The sequence below is a fragment of the Vombatus ursinus genome, unplaced genomic scaffold, assembly GCF_900497805.2.
Source record: "Vombatus ursinus unplaced genomic scaffold, bare-nosed wombat genome assembly UNPS02014779.1, whole genome shotgun sequence".
Taxonomy (NCBI): domain Eukaryota; kingdom Metazoa; phylum Chordata; class Mammalia; order Diprotodontia; family Vombatidae; genus Vombatus; species Vombatus ursinus.
Window position 1 is genome coordinate 42223005 of NW_020954557.1, and position 27688 is coordinate 42250692.

Below are 27688 nucleotides of genomic sequence, written 5' to 3' on the forward strand. Positions count from 1 at the left end.
ACTCCACTGCCCTGCTAGCTGTTTGCATTTCATACTTCTATTTCCTCACCACCCACTTGCTCCTTAATCCCTTATCATCCCCCTGACTTAGTACAATAAAACTCTGCTAAAGTTTGCCAGTAACCTTATTATCAAGCCTAATGATGGAGAACATTTCTACCATACCTCAAAATCATTATGTCCAAGAGTAGCTTATTTTTTTCTCCAAACCTGTTGCTTCTTCTGACTTGCCTATTTTTAAACTGTCTTACTTTCTATACTAGAGGCACAGTGGTGCCTACAGAGGTGGCACAGTGGAGCCTACAGAGGTGGCACAATGGATAGAATATTAGACCTGGAGTGAAGAAGAAATCTGAGTTCAAATCCAGCTTGAAACACTTACTAGCTGTGTGACCCTGGGCAAGTCATGTAACCCTGTTTGCTTCAGTTTCCATATCTGTAAAATGAACTGGAGAAGAAAATAGCAAACCACTCCAGTATCTCTGCCAAGAAAATCCCAAAAGGGGTCACGAAGAGTTGGACACAACTGAAAAATGACTAAAGAAACTCTCTACAGGATCTTATGTGTGACTTAGTGTTTTGTTTGTGGATGATTGTGTACTCAGTACAGCCTCTGAGGCTGAAATGCAAACAAAATATTCATCCATTCTCTGTTGCTTTTGCTAATTTTGGCCTGACAAGTAACACCAAGAAAACACAGGTTCTTCGCAGCCAGCACCACACTGTCCATACATGGAACCATGGGTTACAGCAAATGGAGACATTTTGAATACTGTGGATATGTCCACTTACCTTGGCAATATACTTTCCAGGGACATACATATAGATGATGACATTGATGCACACATTGCCAGAGCTAGCTCAGTGTTTGGGAGGTTCTGAAAGAAAGGGTGGGAGAGAAGAGATATTAGTCTACCAAACTGAAGGTCTACAGAGCTGTTGTGCTGATCTCATTGTTGAATGCCTGTGGAACCTGAACAGTGTACAGCCAAGAAACTGAATGACTGCCATTTGAATTGTCTCAGGAAGATTCTGAACATCGCCTGGCAAGATAAGTTATCAGAAATGAAGCACTCGCGGCAGCTAGGTGGCACAGTGGATAGAGCACTGGCCCTGGATTCAGGAGGACCTGAGTTCAAATGCGGCATCGGACATATAACACCCACTAGCTGTGTGACCCTGGGCAAGTCACTTAACTCCATTGCCTAGCCAAAAAGAAAAAAAAAGAAAAAAAGAAATGAAGCACTCTGCTGCAGAGAGTACAATTCTGATGGATTGGCCACTGAATGCCAAAAGAACATTTGCTTAAATTTTATGGAGAACTAACACAAGGCAAGCACTCACGTGGAGGTCAGAAGAGGCAATACAAGGACTTTCAAGTTCTTTGAAGAACTTTGGAATCAATTGTGAGACGTGGGAGACACTGGCAGGACCGTTCAGACAAGACTGGCTTGTCTTCATCAAAGGTGGTGCTGTGCTCTGTGAGCAAAGCAGAATGACGAGATTCAAAAGAAATGTGAGATGAGCAAATTTAGAACCATCTCTACTCCAGATGTTCATACTATTTGGGTCTGGCCTGTTGTAGAACCTTCCAAGCTCATGTTGGTCCGAACAACCACAATTGGACACACTACACCTTGATCCCAACATAGTGATGTCATTTCGGTCCTCTTTGAGAACTAAGGACAACAACCAACAGGGTATTACATGTGACTTAGTGTTATCTTTGACACTTGTCATTTGTTAAGTCAATCAGTCTCAAAACCACATCATTCAGATTTTTTAACTTGAATTATCTTTGTTTTTCTTTCTGTCTTTTCCTTCTGCTATAACCTTTTGTATTGGTTCATTCCCATCCCTTTGGAATGTTGCCATAGCTTTCTAACACATCTTTCTACTCTTTCTTTCCAAACCATTCTCGCTATTGCCAAACGTATTTTTCTGCTTCATGGAGCTGGTCATCCCATTGCTCTGGAGAAAACCATTCAGGGGTTCTCCATTGCCTGCAGAGTCAAGATAATAGTCTTTTGCCTGAGTACTTACAATTGGGTGCTACCTCACCTTTTTGCCTTTCTAACACTTTCTATGCACTCTGTGCTCAAATGATCAACAAGCATTTATTAAGTGCTAATTATGTACCAGGAATTGTACTAGGCACCAGGATTACCTATGCAAAAATGAAACCATTCTTGCTCTTATGTGGTTTCTGTTCTGATCATGTGTGTGTGTGTGTGTGTGTGTGTGTGTGTGTGTGTGTGTGTGTAAGTATATGAAGATCCACCACGAAGTAGTTGAATACTTATCCCTTCTATGCTTCCTACATTCTCACTTTTGTGCACACACTATTCCCTATGCCTGGAATGTTCTCCCCCAATTATTTCAGTTGACTCATCTATTATAGCCCAAGTGAAATGCTGTCTCCTTCAGGATATCTTTTTTCCTTTGATCTTCCACTTGATGTTGATCATCTTCCTCTTCCGACTCCCAAATCACACAGGCATCTGTTTGCATTGCTCTCATATACTTACCTTGTATTATTTTGCATTACAGTTGTTTGCCAAGCCCCGTGTTATATTATAAGTTGGGACCATTCTTAGTTAAAATTGGTGACTCCCTGATTATCTTGCAGAATGCCTTGCCTGCAATATTTGGTACATGTCTGTTCAATGCCTTGCCAAATACTTGGATACTTTCCTGTGGTTTTCCTTAATTTATGAAATACTGACTCTTGCATGCCTTCAAGTAAATGTAATGAAAGAATGTGATCTGGTCTTTGTCTTTTCCATACTGTCATTTTATCCACAGTATAACTAAGTAACTGAAAAGCACAATAGTCAGTATTTAAATACTTAAGTGAACTTGTGATCTCATCACAAATGGGATACTTCTCCCAGGATACAGATCACAACCCCCTCTTATTTTTTCATTCTTTTTGTCTATATTCCCATAAGTCCTCCATGGAGGAACTGCCCATTATGCTAGAGGCATTCTGTTAATAGCCTTTTAACCTTCCATGGGTACCAGTGAAGTACTTGCAGTGTCCATCTATTAGTCTTTGAACTTAATTGTTGATTGATATTTATAAAAATATCCTTGATGATATTTTTGTGCTGCTTCTTCCATGTCATTATTTGTGATGTACTTTGATTACCCTATGCTAACTACGTGTCTTTAAAATTTTAAGTGATTCAGAAGGCACTAGTTCTTTAGAGATTGTGATGTTCTGTGATTAGCAGCCTTGAATATTGCAATGGAAGAGGATCATTTATGAGACAATATGGAACAGTGGAGTCAGAGAATTTAACTGAAAGTCTTGTTTGGATGCTTACTACCTGTGTGACCTGGGGCCAAACACTTACCTCACTAGACCTCAGTTTACTTCTCTGGAAAATGAGAGAGTTGGAATAGAAGACCTCTGGGATCTTTTCTAGCTCAAAAATTAGGATCTTTTGATGTTGTTGGTTGCTGGACAAATATATCATGTAGAGTAACAACAGTTCAATTAATAGTTATATCCGATTTACAAATTGTATGATTCTTAGCACCGTCTGTCCACTTTATAGCAGAAGTGGAAGGGGCCTGCACAGATTGAGCGCTATTTAAAAAACTGTTCAAAAAATCCATCATTCTAGCAAGGTAGTCCTTTCACACCTCTCTGATTTGATATCCCACTCACCGTAGTGGCTATTCCAAATCTTTTCATCCTTTCGTCTACCTTCTCAGCTAAGGACATATTTTACTGAAAAAATTGGGGCCATTCACTTTTCTCTTCTCATCTCATATCAGATCTCTTCACCTACTCTCTCCTCCCTGTCTCGCATGAAGAGGTAGCCCTTCCTGCCAAAGCAAATCCTCTACACGTACCCTTGATTCTATCCGATTCCGTCTTTTCCAGCAGATTACCCCCTCTATCATTCCCATTTTTTCACTAGTCATTAAACTCTTCCTATCTACTGGCTGCTTCCTCGCTGCCTGTAAACATGCCTTTGTCTTCCCTTATCCTTAAGAAACCCTCATTTGATCTATTTCCTCTAGCTCTCATTCTATATCTATATCTTTCTTTTCTTCACCTTCTTGGCTAAACTTGAATAAACCATCTATAAAATTCAGTGCTTCACTTACTCTCCCCTCGCTTGATTCTAAACCCTCTGCAGTTTGGCTTTTGATTTCATCATTTAATTTTAACTGCTCTTTCCAAAAGTCATCAAATGATTTATTAGTTGCCAAATCTAATAGCCTTTTCTTAATTCTCATCCTCTCAGCAGCCTCTGACACTGTCAGTCACCCTCTTCTTCTAGATACTCTTGTCTATCCTCTAGGTTTTCATGACATTGCTTTCTCTTTTTTTCTTTTTTCTCCTACCTTTCTGACTGATCCTTCTCAGTCTCCTTTGCTGAATCTTCATCTAAGTTATATCTACTGTTGGTGTACCCTAAGGTTCTGCCCTGTGCCTTTTCTTCTTCAACACTAACCAGTTTCCATAGTCTCAATTACTGTCTCCACAAAGATGATTTTCAGATCTATGTGTCACTTTTAATGTTTTTCCTGTTCTCCATTCTTACATCACAACTTCCTTTTGAACATCTTGAACTGGATGCCCCTGGACATCTCATATTCATCCCATCTAAAACAGAACTCAATTTTTTTTTCTCAGACTCTTACCTCTTCCTAACTTCCTTTTTTTTTTTTAAGTAAATTTTTATTGATATCTTGTTTTTATATGCCTAAATTTCTCCCAGTGTCCCTCTCCCTCCTTTAGAGCTGTCCCATATAACAAAGACTAAATTTTTTTTAAAGAAAAAAAGGAAAGAAGAGAGAGTGAGGTAAAAGAGGCTCATCACCAGGTTGGCATGTGGAATGATGATATTTTGGTCACAGTAACCCTTGAGGACCATCTACTAAGTTATAGAAGGGTCCTGATATATACCTTATTTAGGGAAGCAGCCCTCCTAACTGAATTACATGTCCCTGAAGTATGAATGTTTGGTACTTAAGTATATCAAGTATAGATCCGACTTGTCACTTTTTGGCTCAAGAAGCTTTAGTTACCCTCTGTTGCTGCTAGTATATGATACAAATTGATCTGTTGGGCATTTCAAGCTCTTTTCCCACCCTATCTTTCTGGCTTGATTTATGTTCTAGCCAAACTCTATTATGTCAGTGCCTTTACACAGTCTGTCCTGCATTCCTGAAATAGTTTCTCTTCATACCTCTGTCTCACGGAAACCCTAACTTCTTTCAAGGCTCAGCTTGAATGTGATTGCCTACATGAAGCCTGTCCTGATTCCCCCAATAGTTAGTGTTCTCCCTTGCCAAAATTAATCTGTTTACTTTGTTTATATTTGGTATTTACCTTTGTCCATGTTTTTTCCCCAGTGGAACAGAAACTTTTCTTTGTCAGGTTTTACTTTGTTTTTGATCTTTGCCTTTAGATGCCTGGTGTGTGACACAGTATTTGAAATCAAGAAAGGCACTTAATTAAATGCCTGTTGAATTCAGTGAATAAAAATATTCTTTTAGGATATATCTGACTTCATGTACCATGTATTTGACTAACATTTTTGTATATCTGTCGTGTTTACTGCAATGGTGATTGAGGAACTTGATCTCAGTACTTTTTAATCTTTAGAGTCACTGGAAACATATGGCTCTGAATGAATTAAAAGACTATATTATATTGAATTTTCTAGAAAAGGAAAATTGGTTTAAATTAAGCTATTTCGAATGTTGTTGGTGCATTGGGTAACAGACACCTTATTGTACTATTTTATAATGACTAATTTTTTTTTTAATCTTTCAGCAAAATTCCAGCCTTTTTGAATGTAGTTGATATTGCTGGCCTTGTGAAAGGAGCTCATGCTGGACAAGGGCTAGGAAATGCCTTTTTGTCCCACATAAGTGCCTGCGATGGAATCTTTCATCTAATGCGTATGTAAACTTGTTCAATTGAATAGTTTAAGGATAATTTTGCTTTTAACATAGAAAAAATAAGAAGTGATCCCTTAAGTTTTTTCTCTGCCTTTATATAATTTGCATTATTTTTTGATACTTGGAATTTTAAGTCATGGTGGGATCCTTGTCCTATGTAAAAGATTAATCCATTTAAATTTTGTGCTATAGTTATACTGTTCTAATATAATATATTATTGAAAGTGTCCGTTGCTTGGCTACATTAGAAATATATTCAGTTTGAGGAGTTCTAGGAAATCAACATGACAATATAAGCAGGTTAGACTCTTCTGGTTTTCCACAATTGTGGAATTTGTTTTTGTAATACTTCTTTGGTAATTTTTATGCAATAGAATTGAATTTTTGGTGTCTTTTAACACTTTCATTTAGTTTTCTGATATTAATTGTAAAAGGTGGGTTTTTCAGATCCTTAGGGCAGTTTTTAAATAATTATTTTTGTACGTGCACATGCTCCTACAGTAGTGGTTAAAAGAGCTGGCCTGGAAACTAGGAACACCTGGGTTCAAGCCCTGCCTCTTGTATGTACTTCCTATGAGTCCCAGAGCACGTAGCTTAACTTCTCAGTATTATAAGGCTGAAAAGTTGCAGAGGGGGTACCTATTCATATTGGTAAAAGTTTTCTCACCCAGGTGTTCCCCAGACTAGTTCCTCTCCCCTCTCTTCCCCTCCCTTCCTCTCAGGTTGTCGTAGCCTTCATAACATTAACACCATCCTGTTAGTCCTTTTAAACATTCCACTTTACTCATTTATTGAAACAATTCATGCCATACTTATGGAATATCAGTATTAGTGAAAAAATTTCAGTCCAGTGAACTACTACTGGTGATAGGTCCTAGACAATCATATGGAAGCAGGAAGGTAGAGGATGCCTGTCCAGGATTTCTCCAGTGAATATTTGAATATTACAGACACATCAACAGCAGAATATGTCTGCTAAGCAGTTAGTTAATACAAAACTTTTCTATTCACCTATCCACTACAGATGGGATCTGGAGGTAGTAGAACCAGCTCAAATGTATTTTCTATGTCTACTTTTCCTACAATTCATTGAAACTTTTTGGATTCCTTGATTTCTTTAAAATATTTAAAGTCAATATATTGGGGCTCTATTGATGAATTTTTTTCTTAAGATTAAAATTATATTCTTAAATTTTGATTAGATCATTAGATATCAAGGTTTTCTTGGTATCTAAACTCCCCCTACCCCCCAGCCACTATTTCTTTTTCTTTATCTCTTGTTGTTCAGTTGTTTCAGTCATGTCTGACCCTTTGTGACCCCATTTGGGGTTTTCTTGGCAAAGATAACTGGAGTGGTTTGCAGTTTCCTTCACCAGATCATTTTTACAGATGAGGAAACTGAGACAAACAGGGTTAAGAGACTTGCTCAGGATCATACAGTAAGTGTCTGAGGCCAGATTTGAACTCAGGAACAACTTCAGGACTTCAGGACAACTACTTTCTTCATTGTGACAACCCTGCTATCCTACGTTGAAGTTCCAGACTCTTTATGTTTGAAAGTGATTGTACGATACAGTATGTGCTAATTTTATGTATCAGCTAGTGAAGGCATTTTTTTTTTTAAAAGGCAGTTGGGGTTAAGTGACTTGCCTAGGATCACACAGCTGGTAAGTGTCAAGTGTTTGATCTGAGGTCGGATTTGAACTCAGGTCCTCCTGACCTCAGGGCTGGTGCTCTATCTGCTGCACCACCTAGCTGCCCCAAAGGCATTTTGAAAATACTTATTTTTCCACAAGAATTTCAATTGTAGTTAGGATTTACCTTGGTTATTTTAGTAGTTTAGACATTAGAAATGTTGTATTTAGACATGATAACCAGGTTGATAAAACTGTATTGATTGAAAAATACCCTGGAATTGTGAGTTGGATTTTGTATAGAAGAATATTAGATTTTGGTGGATTTAATAAAACCATACCAATATCTGCTCTCTTAGTATATAAATGTGATAAGTGCAAAATCTTTTTATCTAGACAGTTCCTTAGAATGGATTCCAAAGTGCTGCTCTTTGTCTTTGAGTGCATTGGTAGATGTGTTGGGCTGTGCATTACCTCTGTTTGCTGGCTTATTTTTTACTTTTGGTTAGGGAAACAAAAGTCTGGTACCAACAACTTTGAAAGATATAAGTAGCATGTTATCCCTCCTTTGGTTGTTTTCTTCTGAAAAACAAGTGAAAGACAGTTCTGTAGTAAAGAGGTGATTGTTATATGATGTCTAGGCTCTTTTTTTTGATCATGGCTTTCAGATAGTCCAATAATTTTTAAATTCTCTCTCCTGGATCTATTTTCCAGGTCAGTTGTTTTTCCAATGAGATATTTCACATTGTTCTCTTTTTTCATTCTTTTGGATTTGTTTTACAGTGTCTTGATTTCTCTCAATAGCTTCCAATTTCTCTATTCTAATTTTTAAGAAAGTATTTTGTTCAGTAAGCTTTTGGGCTTCCTTTTCCATTTGGTCAGTTTTCCTTTTCAGGGCATTCTTCTCCTCATCGGCTTTTTGGACCTCTTTTGCCATTTGGGTTAGGCTATTTTTTAAGATGTTATTTTCTTCAGTATTTTTTTGGGTCTCCTTTAGCAAGCTGTTGACTATTTTTTCATGATTTTCTTGCATCACTCTCATTTCTCTTCCCAGTTTTTCCTCTGCTTCTCTTACTTGTTTCTCAGAATCCTTTTTGAGCTCTTCCCATAGCCTGTGACCAATTCATATTTTTCTTGGAGGCTTTGGATGTAGGAGCTTTGACTTTGTTGCCTTCTTCTGGTTGTATATTTTGATCTTCTTTGTCACCAAAGTAAGATTCTATGGTCTGACTCTTTTTTGCACTGCTTACTCATGATTCTAGCCAATTACTTGAGTTATAAACTCTTTGTTAAGGTAGGGGTCTGTTTCCAGTGTGGAGAATGTACTGTCCCAAACTTTGGGGGTTGTGCAGCTGTTTTCAGAGCTACTTCTAGGGATCTGTAAATTTTCAATTCTTCCAAGATGGTATGATTGAGGGTGAGGTGTTTACTCCTTTCCTGGCCTGTGCTCTGATCTGTGAGTGACCACAAACACTCTTTTCTGCCTTGGAACTGTGAGGAGGATTTCCTCTCCACTACCACTACAAGCTCTACCACGCCAGTGCTCCTCCTCGCCCCAGGACTGACACCCAGAACTGTGACCCAGATCCAAGCACGGGCAACAAGAGAATCCTGCACCAGCAGAGAGATCCCTGCAATCCCCCTCTGATCAGCCACTCTATTCCCCTGTGGACCGGAAGCTCAGGAAGCAGCCGCCACCCCAGGGCCAAGCTGGGGGACTGGGGCTGGGGCAGCGACCTTGTTCTTGCTCTCACCCTCGAAGACACAGACTTTTCCTACTGACCTTCTATTTGTCTTTGGTGTTTGTGGGTTGAGAAGTCTGGAAACCCCCACAGCTTCCTGTGATTCAGTCCTCTGAGGCCTGCTCCAGGTTCGCTGAGCCCTGTGCGCCCACACTGAATTGCACTCCTCTCCCTGCTCGGCGTGATAATACCTTTCTGATCAACCATCCAGGTGGTCTTGGAGTGGAAATTTGTTTCACTCTGTCTTTCTGTGGGTTCTGTTGCTTTAGAATTTGTTTAGAGCCAATTTTTATAGGTATTTGGAGGAGTTTGGGGGAGAGCTCAAGCAAATTGCAGCTTTTACTCCGCCATCTTGGCTCTGTCTATAATTATCTTAAATGGAATTTCTCTTTCTATCTCTTGCTGTTGAACTTTGTTGGTAATGTATAGATATGGTGATGATTTAGGACTGTGATGTTTTCCCTGCTCTTAAAAAAAAAAAGAATTGCTTTTTGGCCTTCAGTTATTTCTTCCAAACTTAGACTTAGGGGTCACTGATTCAGAGCTATAATGGATCTCAGCAACTGACTAGTCCTACCCTCTCATTTAATAGATAAGTAAATTTGGGTTCAGAGAGACTTTTCCAAGGGTAACACAAGTAAATCTTTAAGTTCCAAGTCAATTGTGATCTTTACTGGTGGAAGTTCATGTACTAACAATTATAGATCTTTATTGATCTAATTAATTAATGATAATGATGATGATTATAATGCAACCACCAAAAAACTCCACTTGGATTGAAAATTGTGTCAGAAGGGAAAAGGAGCTATAATCTAAGCATGTGTGGTATAATGCTAAAGAAAATTATGAAACCATGTTGTGTAAGTCCACTACAAATTTTATGCTACATAATCTTAATTGAGCTCTCACTGTGGCAAGGCAGTCTTTTTACACGTAATTGATTTACTATTCCAATCACCACATCGGCTTTTACAAACTTTTTCATTCCTCCTCAGACTTCACAGACCTTCTCTTTTCCCCTTTTTCAGCTGAGAATCTTGCCTCGTATTTCGCCAAAAAAATTGATGCCATTCACAAGAGTTCTCTCTTTCCCTCCTGTTCATTATCTCTTATCATTCAGATGCCTTCTGCCATTGTGTCCTCCTTCCCCCATTTCATGTGAAGAGGTTACCTTTTTTCTTGCCAAAGCTATCCCTCTTCATGCACAAATGATCTTATTCCATCCTGTCTTCTCCAGTACATTGCCCCCTCTTTCATTTTTACTTCTGAACTCATCTTTAATCTCTTCTTTTACTTCCTCCCTTTTTTGACTAAACTCCTTGCGAAGTCCATTTACAATAATAGATGCTTTTACTTGCTTTCCTCTCACTCTTTTCTTAACTCTTTGTAGTTTGGCTTTTGGCCTCATCATTCAACCAAAACTGTTCACTCCAGAGTTAGTAATGATCTCATAATTGCCGAATCTGATGACCTTTACTTAGACCCCATCCTTTTTGACACCTCTGCAAACTTTAACACTGTTGATCATTCTCTTCCCCTTGATATTCTCTTTTTTCTTGATTTTTATGACAATGCTTTCTCCTGGCTGACCTTGTACCTGTCTTGACTGCTCCTACTCTTTTTTTTTTTTTTCCCTCCCTGGATCTTCACCCAGGTCATGCCTGCTAATTTTAGGGATCCTCACAGCTCTGTCTTGGGCTCTCTTCACTTCTCCCTCTATACTGTTTCTCTTGGTTATCTTACCTGCTCCCATGGTTTCAATTATCTTTATGCAGATAACTATTAGATCTACTTGTCCAGTCTTAACTTTTCTCCACATGTCCAGTCTGGTTTCTCCAATGCCTTTTAGACATCTCAAACTTGATGTCCTGTAGACATTTTAAACTCAACATGCTCAGAACTGACCTCAATTTCTTTTTCTCCCACCTAACTCTTTCTCTCTTCCCTGTTAGTCTCAAGGACACCACTATTCTCCCAAGTGACTCAGGCTCCCAAACTAGATGTCATCCTTAACGCCTCATGCTTTCTACCTTCCCATATCCAACCAGTGGTCAAGTCCTGTCATTACTACTTTTTAAATATCTTTCATATGCACCCCCTTCTCAATTCTGACGCTGCTATCACTCTGGTGCAGGCCCTCATCACCTCAAGCCTGTTGTATTGCAGTAACTTGCTGGTTTGTTTTACTGCCTCAAGACTCTCTCTTGGAATATTGTCTCACCTGCTGATTTTTCTTCCTGTCTCGTCTCACCCTATTCCCATCTATCCTTTATTCAATTGTCAAATTGATTTTCCTAAAGTGCAGATCTGACCTAATCAGTTCTCTTTTCAATAAACTCTATAGTGGCTTAGCACTTAGCACAGTGCCTGGCACATAGTAGGTCCTTAATAAATGTTTATTGATTATTTGACTAATTGGCTCCCTGTAAAATGTAAAATCCTTTGTTTGGTTTTCAAAGGAAAACCTTCATAACATGGCCTATTCCTACCTTTCTAAACTTGTTATACCTTACTCTAAATCTCTATGATTCAGTGATACTGGCCTCCTTGCTGTTTTTTGCACAAGGCACTCCATTTCCCAACATTGTATGTATTCACTGGCTGTCCTCCATGCCTGGAATTATCTCTTTCTCTCTCTCTTCATATCTCTGCCTCCTAGCTTCCCTGGCTTCTTTCAAGTCTGAGGTAAAGTGCCACCTTGTATAAGATGCCTTTCCCAGTCCTCAATCTTAGAGCCTTCCCTCTGCAATTACCCCCAGTTTATCTTGTATATGTCTGGTTTGTACATAACTGTTTACATATTATTTTCCCCAATTAACTGTGAACTCCTTGAGAGTAGAGAGGCTTCTAGGTGGCACAGTGGATAGAGTTCAGGGCCTGGAGTGAGGAAGTTCCAAGTTCAAATTCAGCCTTAAACAGTTACTAGCTGTGTGACCTTAGGCAAGTCACTTAACCGCCATTTGCCTCAGTTTCCTCACCTGTAAAATGGGAGTAATAATAGCACCTACTTCTCGGGTTGTGAGAATAAAAATGAAATAACATTTTTAAGGTGCTTATCATAGTACCTGACACATAGTAAGTGCTACATAAATGCTAGTTGCTATTACTTTTCCTTTTCTTTGTATTCTCAGCTCTTAGTACAGTGCCTGGTACATAGTAGGTGTTTAATAAATCCTAGTTGGTTATTATAAATTCCTAGAACCAGTACTGTAGAAGAACACATTATAAAAGCAAAGCTCATAGATACTTTTGAAATTTCTTCCCATTGCAAAATATTCATGGCACTTAGTATATATAGTCAACAGTTAACCAACTTTAAGGACTTTTTTTATTCCTGTACTTGGATGATTATGTGATTTTCATTATAACTTTTTTGTAACACAATGGATTTACTCCAGACGGGAAATAGACTACAGGCAAATATTTGGACAGAAATATCTTACCTTATGTAGCAACCTTTAAAGAGAAAAAAGTTATAGCCACTAAGATAATTTATAATTAAGGATTTTTTGACAAAGCTTGTTTTCTATACCATAAAAACATTGGTATTAGATTAAACATTTTCAAATGCTACTCAGATTAGACAAGAACTACTGGAAGAATAGACTGGAGGCTTCTACTTAATTCACATTGCCTTTAGTGTGTGGTATGATTTTTCTGCATGTTTCTGGGAAGCAGTAGATGCATAAAAAATAGATGCAATAAAAACAACCATATTTACTGGAAAATTCTGTTCTAAAATTTCTTCATTCTAAAATTTGACACAAGGGTAGTAGCAAATGATTGAGGCATCTGGAATATGCAGCATTCTCCTGTAGAGTCATTGGTCTTTGATATTTTAACTCTCATTTATACATTGACTTACTCAGAGTTATACAGTGATTCATTAAATAAGAATCGAGCTCTCCTTAACATTTTTTTCAGCAGTTCCTTGATATTTAGAACAAAAGACTACAAAAGTGAAACTGACAAAGATAATTTATACTTAATTGAAGGAGCATATTACTTATATTTAGAATTTTCTTTCATTTTAGGTTTTAGGCTTACGCACTTTGTATTCTAGGAGAAAGACCAAGCAGTTGCTGCAAGTAGTGTTTTGGGGTCCACTTTCCTTACATCCAGAGAATAAAGAGAGAGAAATGAGAGATACTTAGGCAGGGGATAGGTAGAGAACTGGCACTGACTAGCAACGATTGACACAATCTTTTGTATTTCAAAGCTCCTCTTTTAATTTAGTTCTTTGTCTGCCCTGGGAAGGACAAAAGACATTGTGAGTAAAGACTCTGCTGGCAGAAGCTTGCAGTTTGAAAGCAGAGAGAGAATGTAGACATTTAGGCAGGGAAACCATTTTTCTCCATTTTTTCAAATTCTTTGTACATATAATATGCTAAATTGAGGGATTGAGATATGGTCAAATTGAAATTGAGTCAGAGACATTAACCTTGTTTATAAATGCATTTAACTACTGTCATATTTTGTTGCTTTTTGGGAGTTGCTTCTTTGGGGGCAATAACTCCTAAAATAACACTTTATAGCTATAATATAGAAATTTGCATGTATTATGATTTCATGGCAGGGTTGTTAATATTGAATTAGTTTATCCATGTCTACAGCCAAAAGTACTCTAAAACTTTGGTAAAAGTCATGCTAATTGCTTATCTAGTATTTATATTCCCTTAGTCTATTTTATTTTTGTGGCTGTTGATTTTCAGTTAAAAGCAGTATTTTAGTTTTATTCTCTTACCCTCCCCCTTTCTTCTCTCCCCTTCTCCCTTTTCCCTGTATATTTCATCATTTAGGTTTGAAACTCTGAAAAAATTGTTTTTTTGGCCTTGGTGTGGGGGAATTTTTTTGTGTGTTTTTTGTGTTTGTGGAAATCTTTAGTGCATCTGATTCCCATGGTTTCAGAAATAAAACACTTTTAAAACTAAGTGACACTTATCCTTAGTATATATAACACCCACAATTTTGGATAAAAATAATCTGAAATTATCTATAGGAGAGAAGCTATTTTTTTTGATACCAGCAAATTGCTTGAATGAATTATGCAGTATTAATGATAATAGGACAAAAAAGTTTCCCATCAGATTAGTTATTATATTTTAAGCTGATTTTTGTGTTGTGTTCCAAATTTTATTTATTTGTTCATAAATTATGTTGACTTATAGACTGAAATATAAGATTTCATTTGATTTTTAATAATATAAGCTGTTTCAGGAAGTCCATAGCAAATCTGCATTTAAAAACTTTTTCTCCTTCAAAAAAATATTGGCTTTTTATATTTAAGAAATTGCAGAAGATTCTTCTACTTTGTCCTTCCCTTCTGCCTTGCTCTTCCCCTCTTGGTAGTTTTTAGATTCAGTAAAGATCATGATGATTTGAGAAGTTTAAAGACCATGTATACAACTTTTTATTTGAAATGCCAATATTAAATCCTATTTAATATTCTACTTTGATATTTGGCTTTTTATGAATTATATTCTGTAGTGCATATGAAATGTGATTCAGAGGTGTAAAAATGAAGAACTACCTGGGTTGTTATTACTATCAACATCAAAAGCATTATGTTTATTTCTTTTTCTCAAGCTGTGATAAAGGATGAGAAATAAAGAGTGCTCCTTAAAGATATTTGGAAAGATAATTAATTTTCAAACTGTATTTCTTGACTCAAGGAATTTCAGAAATTGATTTTTTCATAGCATTTTCAGTTATGGAATAATAAATTACATATTTAGTTTAAAATAGTTTTGAAATCACCATGGATGCTAGATGTATTAAGCAGAATATAGAGAAAATTCACCCTTTGTAGTAATGGTCTGAAGATATGCTGTTCATGTCTGTATTTTGAAATCGATGGAAAGATGAAAATTTTATTTTTTAATATTTAACTTTTTAAACTTGGGTACTTATTACTATTATGATGATATGAAAATTTTTAGTGGAAAAGAGTTTCCTCAAATTAAATTAAAAGTTAAATTTCCTAATCTAGGTTAGTCATTTCAGAGAAATAGGTTTTACTTTTGAGAGGTTTTAGGATTTGAGAATCAGAAATTAATTAAAAACAAGCAACTAGTCATTCAATCAGCCAAGTATTAATCAAATAACTGCTATGTACCCAGTACTTTACTGAGGGAAAGAGAATGAGCCCTCATAGCCATATACCATGGAAATAACCTCTTTATTGAAGGAGTTTGCCAACCCCGCTAAAGATCATAATTTGAGCTTTAGGGAACATATCCAGTGAAGAGTTTGATCAAGAGTTTATGAAAGAAGCAGTTAGAGAGGAGGATATTGATGTTTTTTAGAAGTAAGGGGAGGGTGTCATTGGAACTGACCACAAGTAGCCTCTCCAGCTGTCAGCACTTTGGAGAAAGGAACGACTTTCTAATTATATTGGTGTATCCCACTGTTCTCCCAGAAAGTACCTGTTTGTAAACATCATAAGATCTTAGAGTGGAAGGAGCTTAGAGATTGTTAGAGGTTCCTAAAGTGGATGATATGGCCCCTTGGGGGGGGGGGCTGGAATGACCCAGGAAGTTGAGGGGGACGGTAGAAGCCTTGGGTGCAATTGGGGGAGTGTTGAATAAAAATAAGGAAGCATAAGGAAAAAAGAGAAGATAAAAAAATTTGAAAAACCATTTGTACATGTTTCATCTGTTGTGTAACAGAGTTAAAGTCATAGTGATTACATTATCTTCCAAATAAATACACAAAATTCAAGTTATAACCCATCAGTGTTCAAGTCTTTAACAGGTCTTAACAAGCAGTTGTTGGCAGGCCAAGCATGCAGCACATTGTCAGGACGTCCAGCATGCCTTGGCAGGAATACGTGTGTGTATTGACTTGTTTACAATGTGATACTGTATGGTTACATGCTACAATATTTTGTTATCAAAATTTCAATGCAGGAAAAAACCCCACAAATTTACAGTAAATTATTAAATTTAAGATGCATCATTTAAAAAAATATTTTTTGAAATGACACAAATTTCAAAACAAAGCAAAACCTGTTAAAGAAAGTAGATTTCCAGTGGGGTACCAAGTAATTTTTTTTTTTTTTTTGAAAAGGAGGTGGTAGACCAAATAAGTTTGGGTACATCTGGGTATAACTTCTCCATTTTACTAATGGGGAAACCTGTACACAAACTACCCTTGCTACGGGCCTTGTTTTTTTTTTTTTTTTTGGCCAGGAATGTCCTCCTTCCCTCTTTTTGCTTTCTTTTATTTCTGCTAAGACTTCCAAGCTTAACTTCAGTGTTATCTCCTCTATGAAACTTTCTCTAATCCTCTGCCTGTAGAATTTTACCAGTTCTTTTGGAATTTTTGTGCGTAGGGGAAGAGAAGAGCTTTTCTGTCTGAACCTGTGATTTTCATCTACATCTGTAGGTGTGGAAACTTCCTTCACTCATGCAAATCGCCCACTTTCCTGTAATTTGTAGCCCTTAGTTGCCTGGAGGCACAGAGAGGTGACTTGCTCTTGGTCACAACCTGTATGTATCAGAAGTAGCACTTGAACCGAGGGCCTCCTGACTACAAAGCTAACCCTCTATCCACAGTCACTGTTGTGTGCTTAATGTGTAATATTGTGGATTATAGTATTATGAATTTATGTCCTACCTCCTTACTAAGCGAGAAACTCAGTAGCCTTGCCCTCATAGCCACATAACATAGAAAACAACCTCTTTAGAGAAGGAGTTTGCCAACCCCGGCTACCACCAGCACCAACTGCCACCTAAGGGCAGATAAGTTTAAGAGTATGGGTTGCAGCAGCAACCTCTAGACCATTGGGCCCTCCACGTCCACTCTGGGATTAAGCCTGTCCCTTGCAGCTATTTTCCCTGGGAACAACTCTTATGGAGATAGCACCTGACAACTTCCTCTTGCAGGTGTTGTAGTCCCAAACTCCTCAGCACCACAATTATTGAAGAACCAGGGAAAAAGGTCTCCCCGCAAGTCCTAGGCATTATTAAATAAATTGTTCAGTGAATGCAGCTTTATCGATAGAAGATACATTAGTCTTTACTTTGCCCCTGTGTCTTAGGAACACTTAGGACTTTCCATCTGACTTGCAGCTTAAACCTTATTTATGTTTTCTATCCTTATTAAAATATGAACTCCTTGAAAGCAGGGACTGCCTTACTTTTCTGTCACAACATCCAGAATGCATAGCACTCTGAGTAAGCAAACTCTTAATGATAAATTGTTTTTATTTCATTGTTCAGTCAACAACCATGTTTTATTTAAACTTTGTATTTTCCCCAGTACCTGAGTACTCTGTACACAGTAAATACTAAATAAATATTTGAATAGACAAATGAAAAGTGACTTCTCCAGGGTCACATATATAAGTAGTTGGTGACAGTCATGGTGAAAGTAATATTTATGGATTTATTGATCTCTTTGCTGATATTAGAGTTGTGGTTGTGAAATTAATTTATTGAAAACAGCTTGGTATTGCTGAATGGACATACTACCCTAATGGACAGATAAATCCTGTTTTAGGGCAACAATAAATTTCCTAAGTCGTTTTTATGAACAAAATACAAACTCAAGCAATTCCAGCTCTCAAATAAATGACTTAATGCATGAACTAGAAGACACATGGTTATTATAGCATCATATGTTTTCTACCATTTTAGCTGTGTTTTTTGGGGGGCAGAGGGGTGGCAACAGGGCAGGGAGAGGGCTACTGATTATTTTTACTTGGTACCACTGGTTGGTAATTCTGGTTTTAATAGTTTGTTATTTAGCATATTTGGATTTGTTTTGATGCCACCGCAGATTAAAATAATTCTTTTTCAATGCTGTTGGAAACTGCTGAGCACTCAATATCATTTAGTTATGCTCCATTGAATGAGCATTATGGTGGGCAAAAGCATGAGTTTTATCTCTCCAGCTTGTATGGTTTCTCTTTTTCATTGTTTCAGGTAAGGTATCTCACTTGCTTCTTAAACATTTTTATTTTCAAAATCTGACAGGGTGTAAGTCTTATTCTTTAACTTAATAATAAGAATCTTTTTTTAAAAAATAAGTTTTTATTGAAGTCTTTTTAAAAATTTTTTGCATCATCATAATTTTCTCTGTATCCCTCCCATCACTTTCCCATAGAACCATCCCATATAATAAACAGTATTTTTTAAGGACAAAAAAAAAATAAGATGAAAAAAATCAGCAGTACAGATTAATATATTGAAAAATCTGAATATGTGTGCAGTATGTAATGCTTATGTAGTGCCTATAGATTTCCTGCCTTCATAAAGGAGTGGGTAGGGAGTGTTTTCATCTCTTCAGTTGAATCCTGCTTGACATTTATAATTTTGTCATATTTACTTTTAGGTTGAGTGTGAGCATGTGCATGTGGTGTTGTTCTTTCTATTTACGTTGTGGTAGATATTACATATATTGTGTGTAAGTGTTTCTTGGCTGTACTTACTTCACTCTACATCAGTTCATATAGATCCTTCCATGGTTTTCCATATTATATACATAATTTCTTATAGTACAGTAATATTCAATTACATTAATGTACCAAAATGTGTTTTGCCATTCTCAATTGATGGACATCTCCTTTTTTGCTATCACAAAAAGTGCTGCTTATAAATATTTTGGTATATATAAAAACATTTTTCTTATTGATGTCTTTCTTGGGGTATAAGCCTAGCAATGTAGTGTCTAGTTCAAAGAGTGTGGACATTTTGGTTACTTTATTTGCATAATTACAGATTATTTTCCAAAATGGTTGTATTTATTCACAACCCCACCAATAGTGTGTGCTTGTCTTCATACAGACATTGCAATATTGACTATTACCATTTTTGTCTTCTTCATCATTGTAAAGGTTGTGAGGTAAAACCTTAAGGTAATTTTGGTTTGCATTTCTCTTATTAGTTATTTAGTTCATTCATGAATGTGGTTCTAAAACCTTTGCAATTCTTTTGAGAATTGTTTGTTTATGTCTTTTTGACCACTCATCTATTACTAACTATATATGTGTGTGTATGTATGTATATATTGATATATACGCATTATATAATATATACATATTATACACACATATGTATGTGTGTGTATATATATTTATGAAAATCAAATTCTTATCAAATAAATTTTATCTAAAGATTTTTCTCACTTGACCACTTTCCTTCTTATCCTCGGTATGTTAATTTTTCTGTGCAAAAGCTTTTCAGTTTCCTACATGAACTCATATATGATTGCAATAAAAGTTATCTGCTTTATCTTTTGTTATTGCCTCTGTCTTTTGTTTGGTTAGCAAGAATACATTTCCTATTCATAGTTGTGAGAAGTGTATGGTCTGCTTCTCTACTAATTTTTTTTTATAGTGTAATATTTAATTGAGTGTAGTGTAAGGTGTTAATCTAAACCTAGTTTCTGCCAGACTGCTTTCCCAGCAGTTTTTCTCACATAAGGAGTTTTTTTCCTAAGTAATTTACATTTTCCACTTTATCAAACACTAGGTTATTAAATTGCATTGTTTCTGATTCTCCCTTTTGTAGTTTGTTCTATTGATCAGTGTCTCTATTTTTGAACAAGTTCCAGATTGTTTTGAAGACTGCTGCTTTTATGAAATAGCTTGAGTTCTAGAAGTACTATTCCCCCTTCATCTCTACTTCTTTTTATTCATTTCCCTTGACATTCTAGATCTTTTGTTTATCCAAAGGAGTTTTTTCATTATTTTATAAAGTTCTGCCAGATATTCCCTTGGTATTTTATTTGATTGGTACTTTGATTTTGGAAATTTGGTATATCATTAAGAGTGTAAATTAACTTGGGTAATGTCATTTTCATTACATTAACAGGGACTAGGTATGAGCACTGAATATTCTTCCAGCTATTTAAGATATACACATATATATATGTACATATACATATATATACACACATATACGTATATATGTGTATATATATATATCCCCCCCCCTTTAAGGAGCACTTTGTAATTGAATCTATACAAGTCTTTTGTGTGCTTTGGTAGGTTGATCCTCATAGATTTTAAGCGTTTTGTAGTTATTTGGAATGTCATTTTCTTTTATGTTATTTCTTCTTGGGTTTTGTTATTATTATATAGAAATGTTGATTTTTGAGGATTTATTTTGTGGCTTGCAACTTGATTGTCTCATTAATTATCTCTGGTGATCCTAGAGAGATTTTTCCTAGTACACCATTGTATTATCAACAGATAAGAATAGTTTTATCTCTGCTTTTCCTGTTTTTATGTCTTTTGTTTCTTTCTCTTGTCTTTTTGGTGTTGCTAGCATTTTCAGATATATACAAAATTATAATGTGGATAGTGGGCATCCTTGTTTCAACTCCTGTATTTACTGGAATAAGTTCTAGTGTATCTTCATTGAATATGGTGGTTTTGGTTTTAGATAGGTACTTTTTATAATTTTAATAAAAAGTCCCTCTATGCCTGTACTTTGTAAGCTTTTAGCATAAATGAGGCTTTTTCTATGTTAGTTGATATAATCGTATGGTTTTAGATGTTTTGGTTTTTACTATGATTAATTATGGTGATTATATTCCTACTGTTGAACCTTCCTTGCATCTGTGATACAAATCTCATTTTGTCCTAATGAATGATTTCTTGGATAAATCGCTGTAGTCTGTTTGGTAGGATTTTGTTTAAAAAATTTGAGCCGATATTCATTAAGTATATCGACTTACGGTTGTTTTCATTTACATCTCTTGTTATTAGTGAAATTTAGCAATTTTTGATGATTATTAACAATTTCTTTCGAAAAACTTTGAAATTCTAATTTTTCCACAGTAATAGGTTGTTTATGTTCTTAGACCATTTGTTTTTGTGTGGACTGGGAATTTAATTTTTGAAAAAGATTTTCATCAGAGTCATGGAGAAGTTCAGTGCAAAATCCAAGTTGAGCAAACATTTCTCTATAAATGGTAGTCTTTCAAATGCTTCTGTTTTCAGATGATGTCATGCTGGCTGCTTCACATCCCCAAATGTTGTAGAGCCTTCTGGAAGAGATGATTTTGTCCTGACTGTCCAGATAAGAAAAATACAAGTGGAGGAAGAACATTTGTTATCCAGATTATAACATGCCATTTAGATGGACAGCCTGTAGAGCTTGTCCATGAGCATTTGTCTAACTGTACAAGAAAGAAATGGAGAGAAGAACAGAGAGACAGAGATACAAAGAATGTCAGAAATAGTCTTTGCAATGAGACATGGACAAATGTCAAAGGAAGGGCAGGAATGAATAGTTTGTGATCTGCATAGTTTAAGGGAACAACCTTGTAATGAGATTACAAATTTATTTGAGTAGGAATTATTGGGAGTTTTATTAAATTTCAAAGAGTTTAAAATATTTTTAGGTGTTTTTTGTCAGTTTTCTTTGCCATATTTACCCATTATATATTTTTCTTTGGTTTTCTCAATTAAAAAATTTCGTTGTTAGGAATCATGGTTCTTTCATTTCTAGTATTTACTTCTATATGTTGAATGAGGAAAAAAATAAATAACCTTTCCACAATTAAGTACTTTAATTCCACTTTCTTGACTTTTTTTTATAAATTATAATTTTTAAAGAAAAAGTCTTTGTTATCCTGCTGGACTTTATTGAGATATCTGATATAAAATAAATTCCTTTCCTGCCAAGATTGCTAATCAACTTTTCCAAGTACATTTTTACTGTAATGAATTGTTTTTTGTGTTTCTATAAGATTTATTGAGAGACTCCATTTAGTTAGATAGTTGTTATTCTCTTCTGTTTCATTGGTCTTTTTCTATTCCTCCCCTTTCACACCCCCTCCCCCAAGATGGTTCTAGTGCTCAACACTTTGTAATATGTTTATTTGTTTGTTTTTTTTAATGTGAGGCAATTGGGGTTAAGTGACTTGCCCAGAGTCACACAGCTAGGAGGTATTATGTGTCTGAGGTCATATTTGAACTCAGGTCCTCCTGACTCTAGGGCCAGTGGTCTATCCAGTGCACCACTTAGCTGCCCCTGTAATAGGTTTTAAAGTTTGGAAATGCTAGCTAGACCACTTTGGTCAACTTTTTTCTTCATTGTTCCCCTTCATATTGTTGTCTTCTTAGTTTTCATATAAATTTCATTGTGATTTTTCTCTAATTCTAAGAAGAACTCTGATTTCTTTTTGAGCATTGTATTAAATTTATACAAATTAATTTGACCTTGTTTAAAATTTCTACTCAGTTCTATTCAGTTTTCTCCTTCCTTCTTCAGGTTCAGGAAAACAGGGAAATTCAAAGAAGCTTAACTTTTCTCCCCCTGGCCTACCTGCACTCAGAACAATCATAGATTAATTAAAAAGGAATCCTCTTTTTCTGTTAAGTTGTCAGGGATAATTGATAGATCAGAGAACAGGTTTAATTGTGTAAAAACTGTTATATTCTTTGAGATTCAAGTGTTACTTCCATAAACTCAGTACCAGTTTCTCAAAATCTGACAGCCTATGTTCCCTTAAACATTCCCTTTACCAGCTAATGTATTTTTGATTTTGCTTTCCTCTGTGTATTTCAATCCCCAAAGTGTTCTTTGGCTAAATTACTTTGGGAAGCACTGTTATATATAAAATAACACTGAAGAAATAATGTTTATATTTAAATAATGTTTTTACAAAATTGACATACTACTTTTCCACATAGATAACAATTAAAATTGAACCTTTAGAATACCACAAGGAGTAGTAGTTCAAGGAAATAATTAAAGTGGTATATAAAGTATGAATTAGAATTAGTGTTACACATCAATAAATAAGTTATTAAAAAATAAACTGCCCTCTTCTTTGATAGAAAGCCAGTTCTGAGAATACTAGTCCTCTAGAAAATAAAATTATTCAAAATTATAACTTATGTTCTTTGATTGTAATTTCCTGAATCTAGTGTCATGTTAAACTAATTTGAAATATCCAATTAATAAGAATAAATAAAGCTTTATTACAGCTTTTGAAAGATTTGATTTCTAATAGGATTGGAATTGTCTTGGTCTAACCCTGACCCATCAAGCTGAGTTTCCTGCTGTGAAGTATAGTTCTGTGTTTTGAAAATGGCAGCCCCCACTGAGAGGCAAGAGCCTTAGTGTCTGATTACAGATGCAGTTTTAGAAATAGTAACAGACCCACTTTATAAGCACTTCTGACAATTACTCTTTGAATATATGTGCATTAAAACATAATTGATAATAATATAATAACTGATACTTACAGTTCTTTAGAGTTTGAAAAATGCTTTGTGTGATATCTCATTTGAGCCATGCATAAGCCCTATGAGGCAGGTATTACAAGTATCATTATCTATGTTTTTCAAATTAGGAAACAGAGGCTCAAATAGTTAAGTAATGCACGTATTTTTACAAAGCTAGTATTTGTCAGAGTCAAAATTTGAATCCAGATCTTCCAAATTTTAAGTTTAGTAGTCTATCCTATTCTCCAATATAATCAGTAGTAGATACCAACAGTAATTTGAATGTACAGTTTCCTGTGTCTGTGACACTCTTACTGACATCCTTGGGCCTCTTTGTTTGCCTATTACTATTCATTTTTGACCAGTTCTATCCTTCCTCTTAAATCCTTTCTTCCTCTCATTGATCTTTGCCAAACTTGTATGTATGTGCAACCCACCTTTACTGGTGCAAGTAAAGATAAGATTATGATATACTGGTACAATGCATCCATCCTTTCATGTTTGTATACTCATCTTGTGGAGTTATATTGATGTATTTTTATAGTCAAAGACAGTAGCTGTACCACATTTGAACTACCTTAGATATCTCTGTGGTATGTGACATAGTTGAAAATCTTGAAAGCATCGAGGCATCATTTTTGAAGTTAACTCAAGTAAGGGGAAGATGCCAAATGAATAGAAAAAATTATGGACGATAGTACTGTCTAAAATAGGATTAAGAAGACATTAAGTATTGGCCAACATGCCTATTTTCTTATCTTTGAAAATGTTCTATGTTGCATTACATTATTATGACATTGACAGCTTATTTGAATGTCATTTTGAAGCTGTTGACTAAGCATATTCTACTTTCTTTAAGTTAAGGATCCTCAGTTCCTTCAAATGGTCATCATCTTGAATCCCCTCAATATCCTGGTTGCCATGTGATTTATAGGGTGAGTGTGTGTGGCCTGGGACAAGTGAGAACTTAATTCATTGTGCTTAATCATAGAGCTACTATACATCAAAATAAGGATTTGAATCCAGGTCTTCTTGATTTCAAGGAGGGCTCTCTATTCATTACATTACATTATGTGAAGATATGTTGTTCACAGGAAGTACCTGTGAACAGTTTTGTATTAAGTAGGATAACTAAACTAAAACCGCTTGGCCTCTTCCGTGTATTATTTGTCTGGCTTCTCTCTTCTCACTAGTTTAGGTCTTTGTTACCCCTCGAATGGACAATTGTCATGGTCTTCTAATTGGAATCCAAGCTCCCAGTCTTTTCCATCCTCAATTATTTTCTTGTATAACTGCCAAAATAATCTTTCTAAAATACAGATCTGGCCATGTCACTCCCTTGCTCATTAACCTTCAGTGACTGCCTGTCCCATTTGGTATAAAATAAAAACTGTTCATTTGGCGTTTAAAGCCCTCTATAATCTGGCTCCAGCATATTTTCCCGCTATTTCATATTACTCCTCTTCATGACTGGTATATTCCAACCAAACTGGCCTACTTGTTGATCTTTATGCCTGTGAAATCACCCATATTTCCTGTCCTTATGAATCAAATTAGCTGGAAAAGATTTTCATTTTGTTTGTTGTTTAGTTCATGGAATACTTTAACAAGTTTCTATTTGGCTTCATATAAATGCTAATATTTTAATGTATTAAAGGACTCAATAATCAAACTCTAATAATTTATTATTTCTTTTTAGCCATACTGAATTGTGTACAGTGTATTAAGATTGAAGTTTACTTCAAATCAATAGGGTAAACAAAATTATATAGGCATGTTTTCCCTCTTCAGAGGAACAACTTTTTCAATGTTCATTTTTTTATGTTTTGAGAAATTTTCTTCTTAAGATGAAGCAATTCCTTCTAAGTACATATAACTTATCCTGCTATTAAAATAGGGCTATTTTGGGGTCCCTTTTTTTTTTTAACATTTAGTTCTTGAAATGGCATTTTTTTTATTAATTAATTAATTTATTCTTAGTTTTCAACATTCACTTCCATAAGATTTTTAATTTTAAATTTTCTCCCCCTCCCCCTTTTCTCCTCTACCCAAAATGGCATGCAATCTGATATAGGCTCTACTTACACATTCATATTAAGCATATTTTCACATTAGTCATGATGTAAAGAAGAATTAGAACTAATGGGAGGAACCACAAGAAAGGCGAAACAGTAAAAGAAAAGGAGAGCAAATAGTATGCTTCCATCTGCATTCAGAGTCCATAGTTCTTTCTCTGGATGTGGATAGCATTTTTCCATTGTGAGTCTTTTGGAGTTGTCTTAGATGCTTGCATTGCTGAAAAGAGCTAAGTCTCAAAGTCAGTCATTGAACAGTGTGGCTGTTACTGTGTACAATGTTCTCCACATTCTAAGCTCATTTCACTCTGTATCAGTTCGTGTAAGTCTTTGCAGGTTTTTTTGAAGACTGCCTGCTCATCATTTCTTATAGCACAATAGTATTCCATTACATTCATGTACCACAACTTGTTCAGCCATTCCCCAATTGATGAGCATCCCCTAAATTTCCCATTCTTTGCCACCACAAAAAAGAGCTTCTATAAATATTTTTGTACATGTGTGTCCTTTTCCCATTTTCATGGTCTTTTTGGGATATAGACCTAGAAGTGGTATTGCTGGGTCAAAGGGTGTGCACATTTTTATAGCCCTTTTAGTTCCAAATTACTCTCCAGAATGGTAGGATCGGTTCACAACTCCACCAACAATGCATTAGTGTTACAATTTTCCCACATCTTCTCCAACATTTATCATTTTCCTGTTTTGTCATGTTAGCCAATCTGATAGGTGTGATGTGGTACCTCAGAGTCATTTTGATTTGCATTCCTCTAATCAATAGTGATTTTATAGCATTTTTTCATATAACTATACATAGTTTTAATTTCTTCATCTGAAAACTGCCTGTTCATATCCTTTGACCATTTATCAGTTGGGGAATGACCTGTGTTCTTATATATTTGACTCAGTTCTCTATATATTTTAGAAATGAAGCCTTTATCAGAGACATTGGCTGTGAAAATTGTTTCCCATTTTTCTGCTTCCCTTCTAATCTTGGTTGCATTAGCTTTGTTTGTGCAAAAACTTTTCAATTTAATGTAATCAAAGTCATCCATTTTGCATTTCATAATGTTCTCTATCTCTTGTTTGGTCATTAATTCTTCCCTTCTCTATAGATCTGATAGGTAAGCTATTCCTTGCTCTCCTAGTTTGCTTATAGTATCAGTCTTTATATCTAAATCTTGAACCCATTTTGACTTTATCTTGGTATAGGGTGTAAGATGTTGATCTGTGCCCACTTTCTGCCATACATTTTTCCAGTTTTCCCAGCAGTTTTTGTTAAATAGTGATTTCTTATCCCAGAAGCTGGAGTGTTTGAATTTATCAAATAGTAGATTAGTATAGTCATTGACTGTTGTGTCTTGCATGCCTAACCTATTCCACTGATCCACCATTCTATTTCTTAGCCAGTACCAAATAGTTTTCATAATTGCTGCTTTATAATACAATTTAAGATTAGGTACAGCTAGGCCACCTTCCCTTGCATTTCTTTCATGAGTTCCTTTGATATTCTGGACCTTTTGTTCTTCCAGATGAATTTTGTTATTGTTTTTTCTAGCTCTATAAAATAATTTTTTGGTAGTTTGATTGGCATGACATTGAATAAATAAATTAATTTAGGTAGAATTGTCATTTTTATTATATTAGCTTGGCCTACCCATGAGCAACTGACATTTTTCCAGTTATTTAAATCTGACTTTATTTATGTGAAAAGTGTTTTGTAATTGTGTTCGTATAGTTCCTGAGCTTGTTTTGGCAGGTAGACTCCTAAATATTTTATAATGTCTACAGTAACTTTAAGTGGAAGAAACTGCATCTTCTTAAAAGAAATGATGCATTTCCTTTAACTTTGACTTTATTCAAAATTTTTACTAATTCAGACTATTGTTTTTTCTATGCATTTTAATAAATAAAATGTTGCTTTATCATAACCCATCTTTGCAAATTAGGTTAATCCATTCCACTTTTTTTTCTTTTTAATATAAGGTGTTAATATGGTATAGTACATTGCCAGTTCAGATAGAAGTTCCTCAGATTTATAGCTTTCTTTGCTGTCCTCTTCTACTCTTCAAAGTAAGAAAAACAGAACAAACTTCATAATATTATTTTAATATTTTAAAGAAAAAT

General features: G+C 35.5%; 1 protein-coding gene across 1 annotated transcript in view; it reads left to right on the forward strand.

Annotated features, from left to right (window-relative positions):
- The window catches only part of OLA1 (Obg like ATPase 1), a 256707-nt gene that overhangs the window by 40128 nt on the left and 188891 nt on the right, over positions 1–27688 (forward strand). The window contains exon 4 of the mRNA XM_027865668.1: positions 5801–5928. Within this exon, the coding sequence (XP_027721469.1) occupies positions 5801–5928 (128 nt within the window). The remainder of the gene's footprint in view (positions 1–5800; positions 5929–27688) is intronic.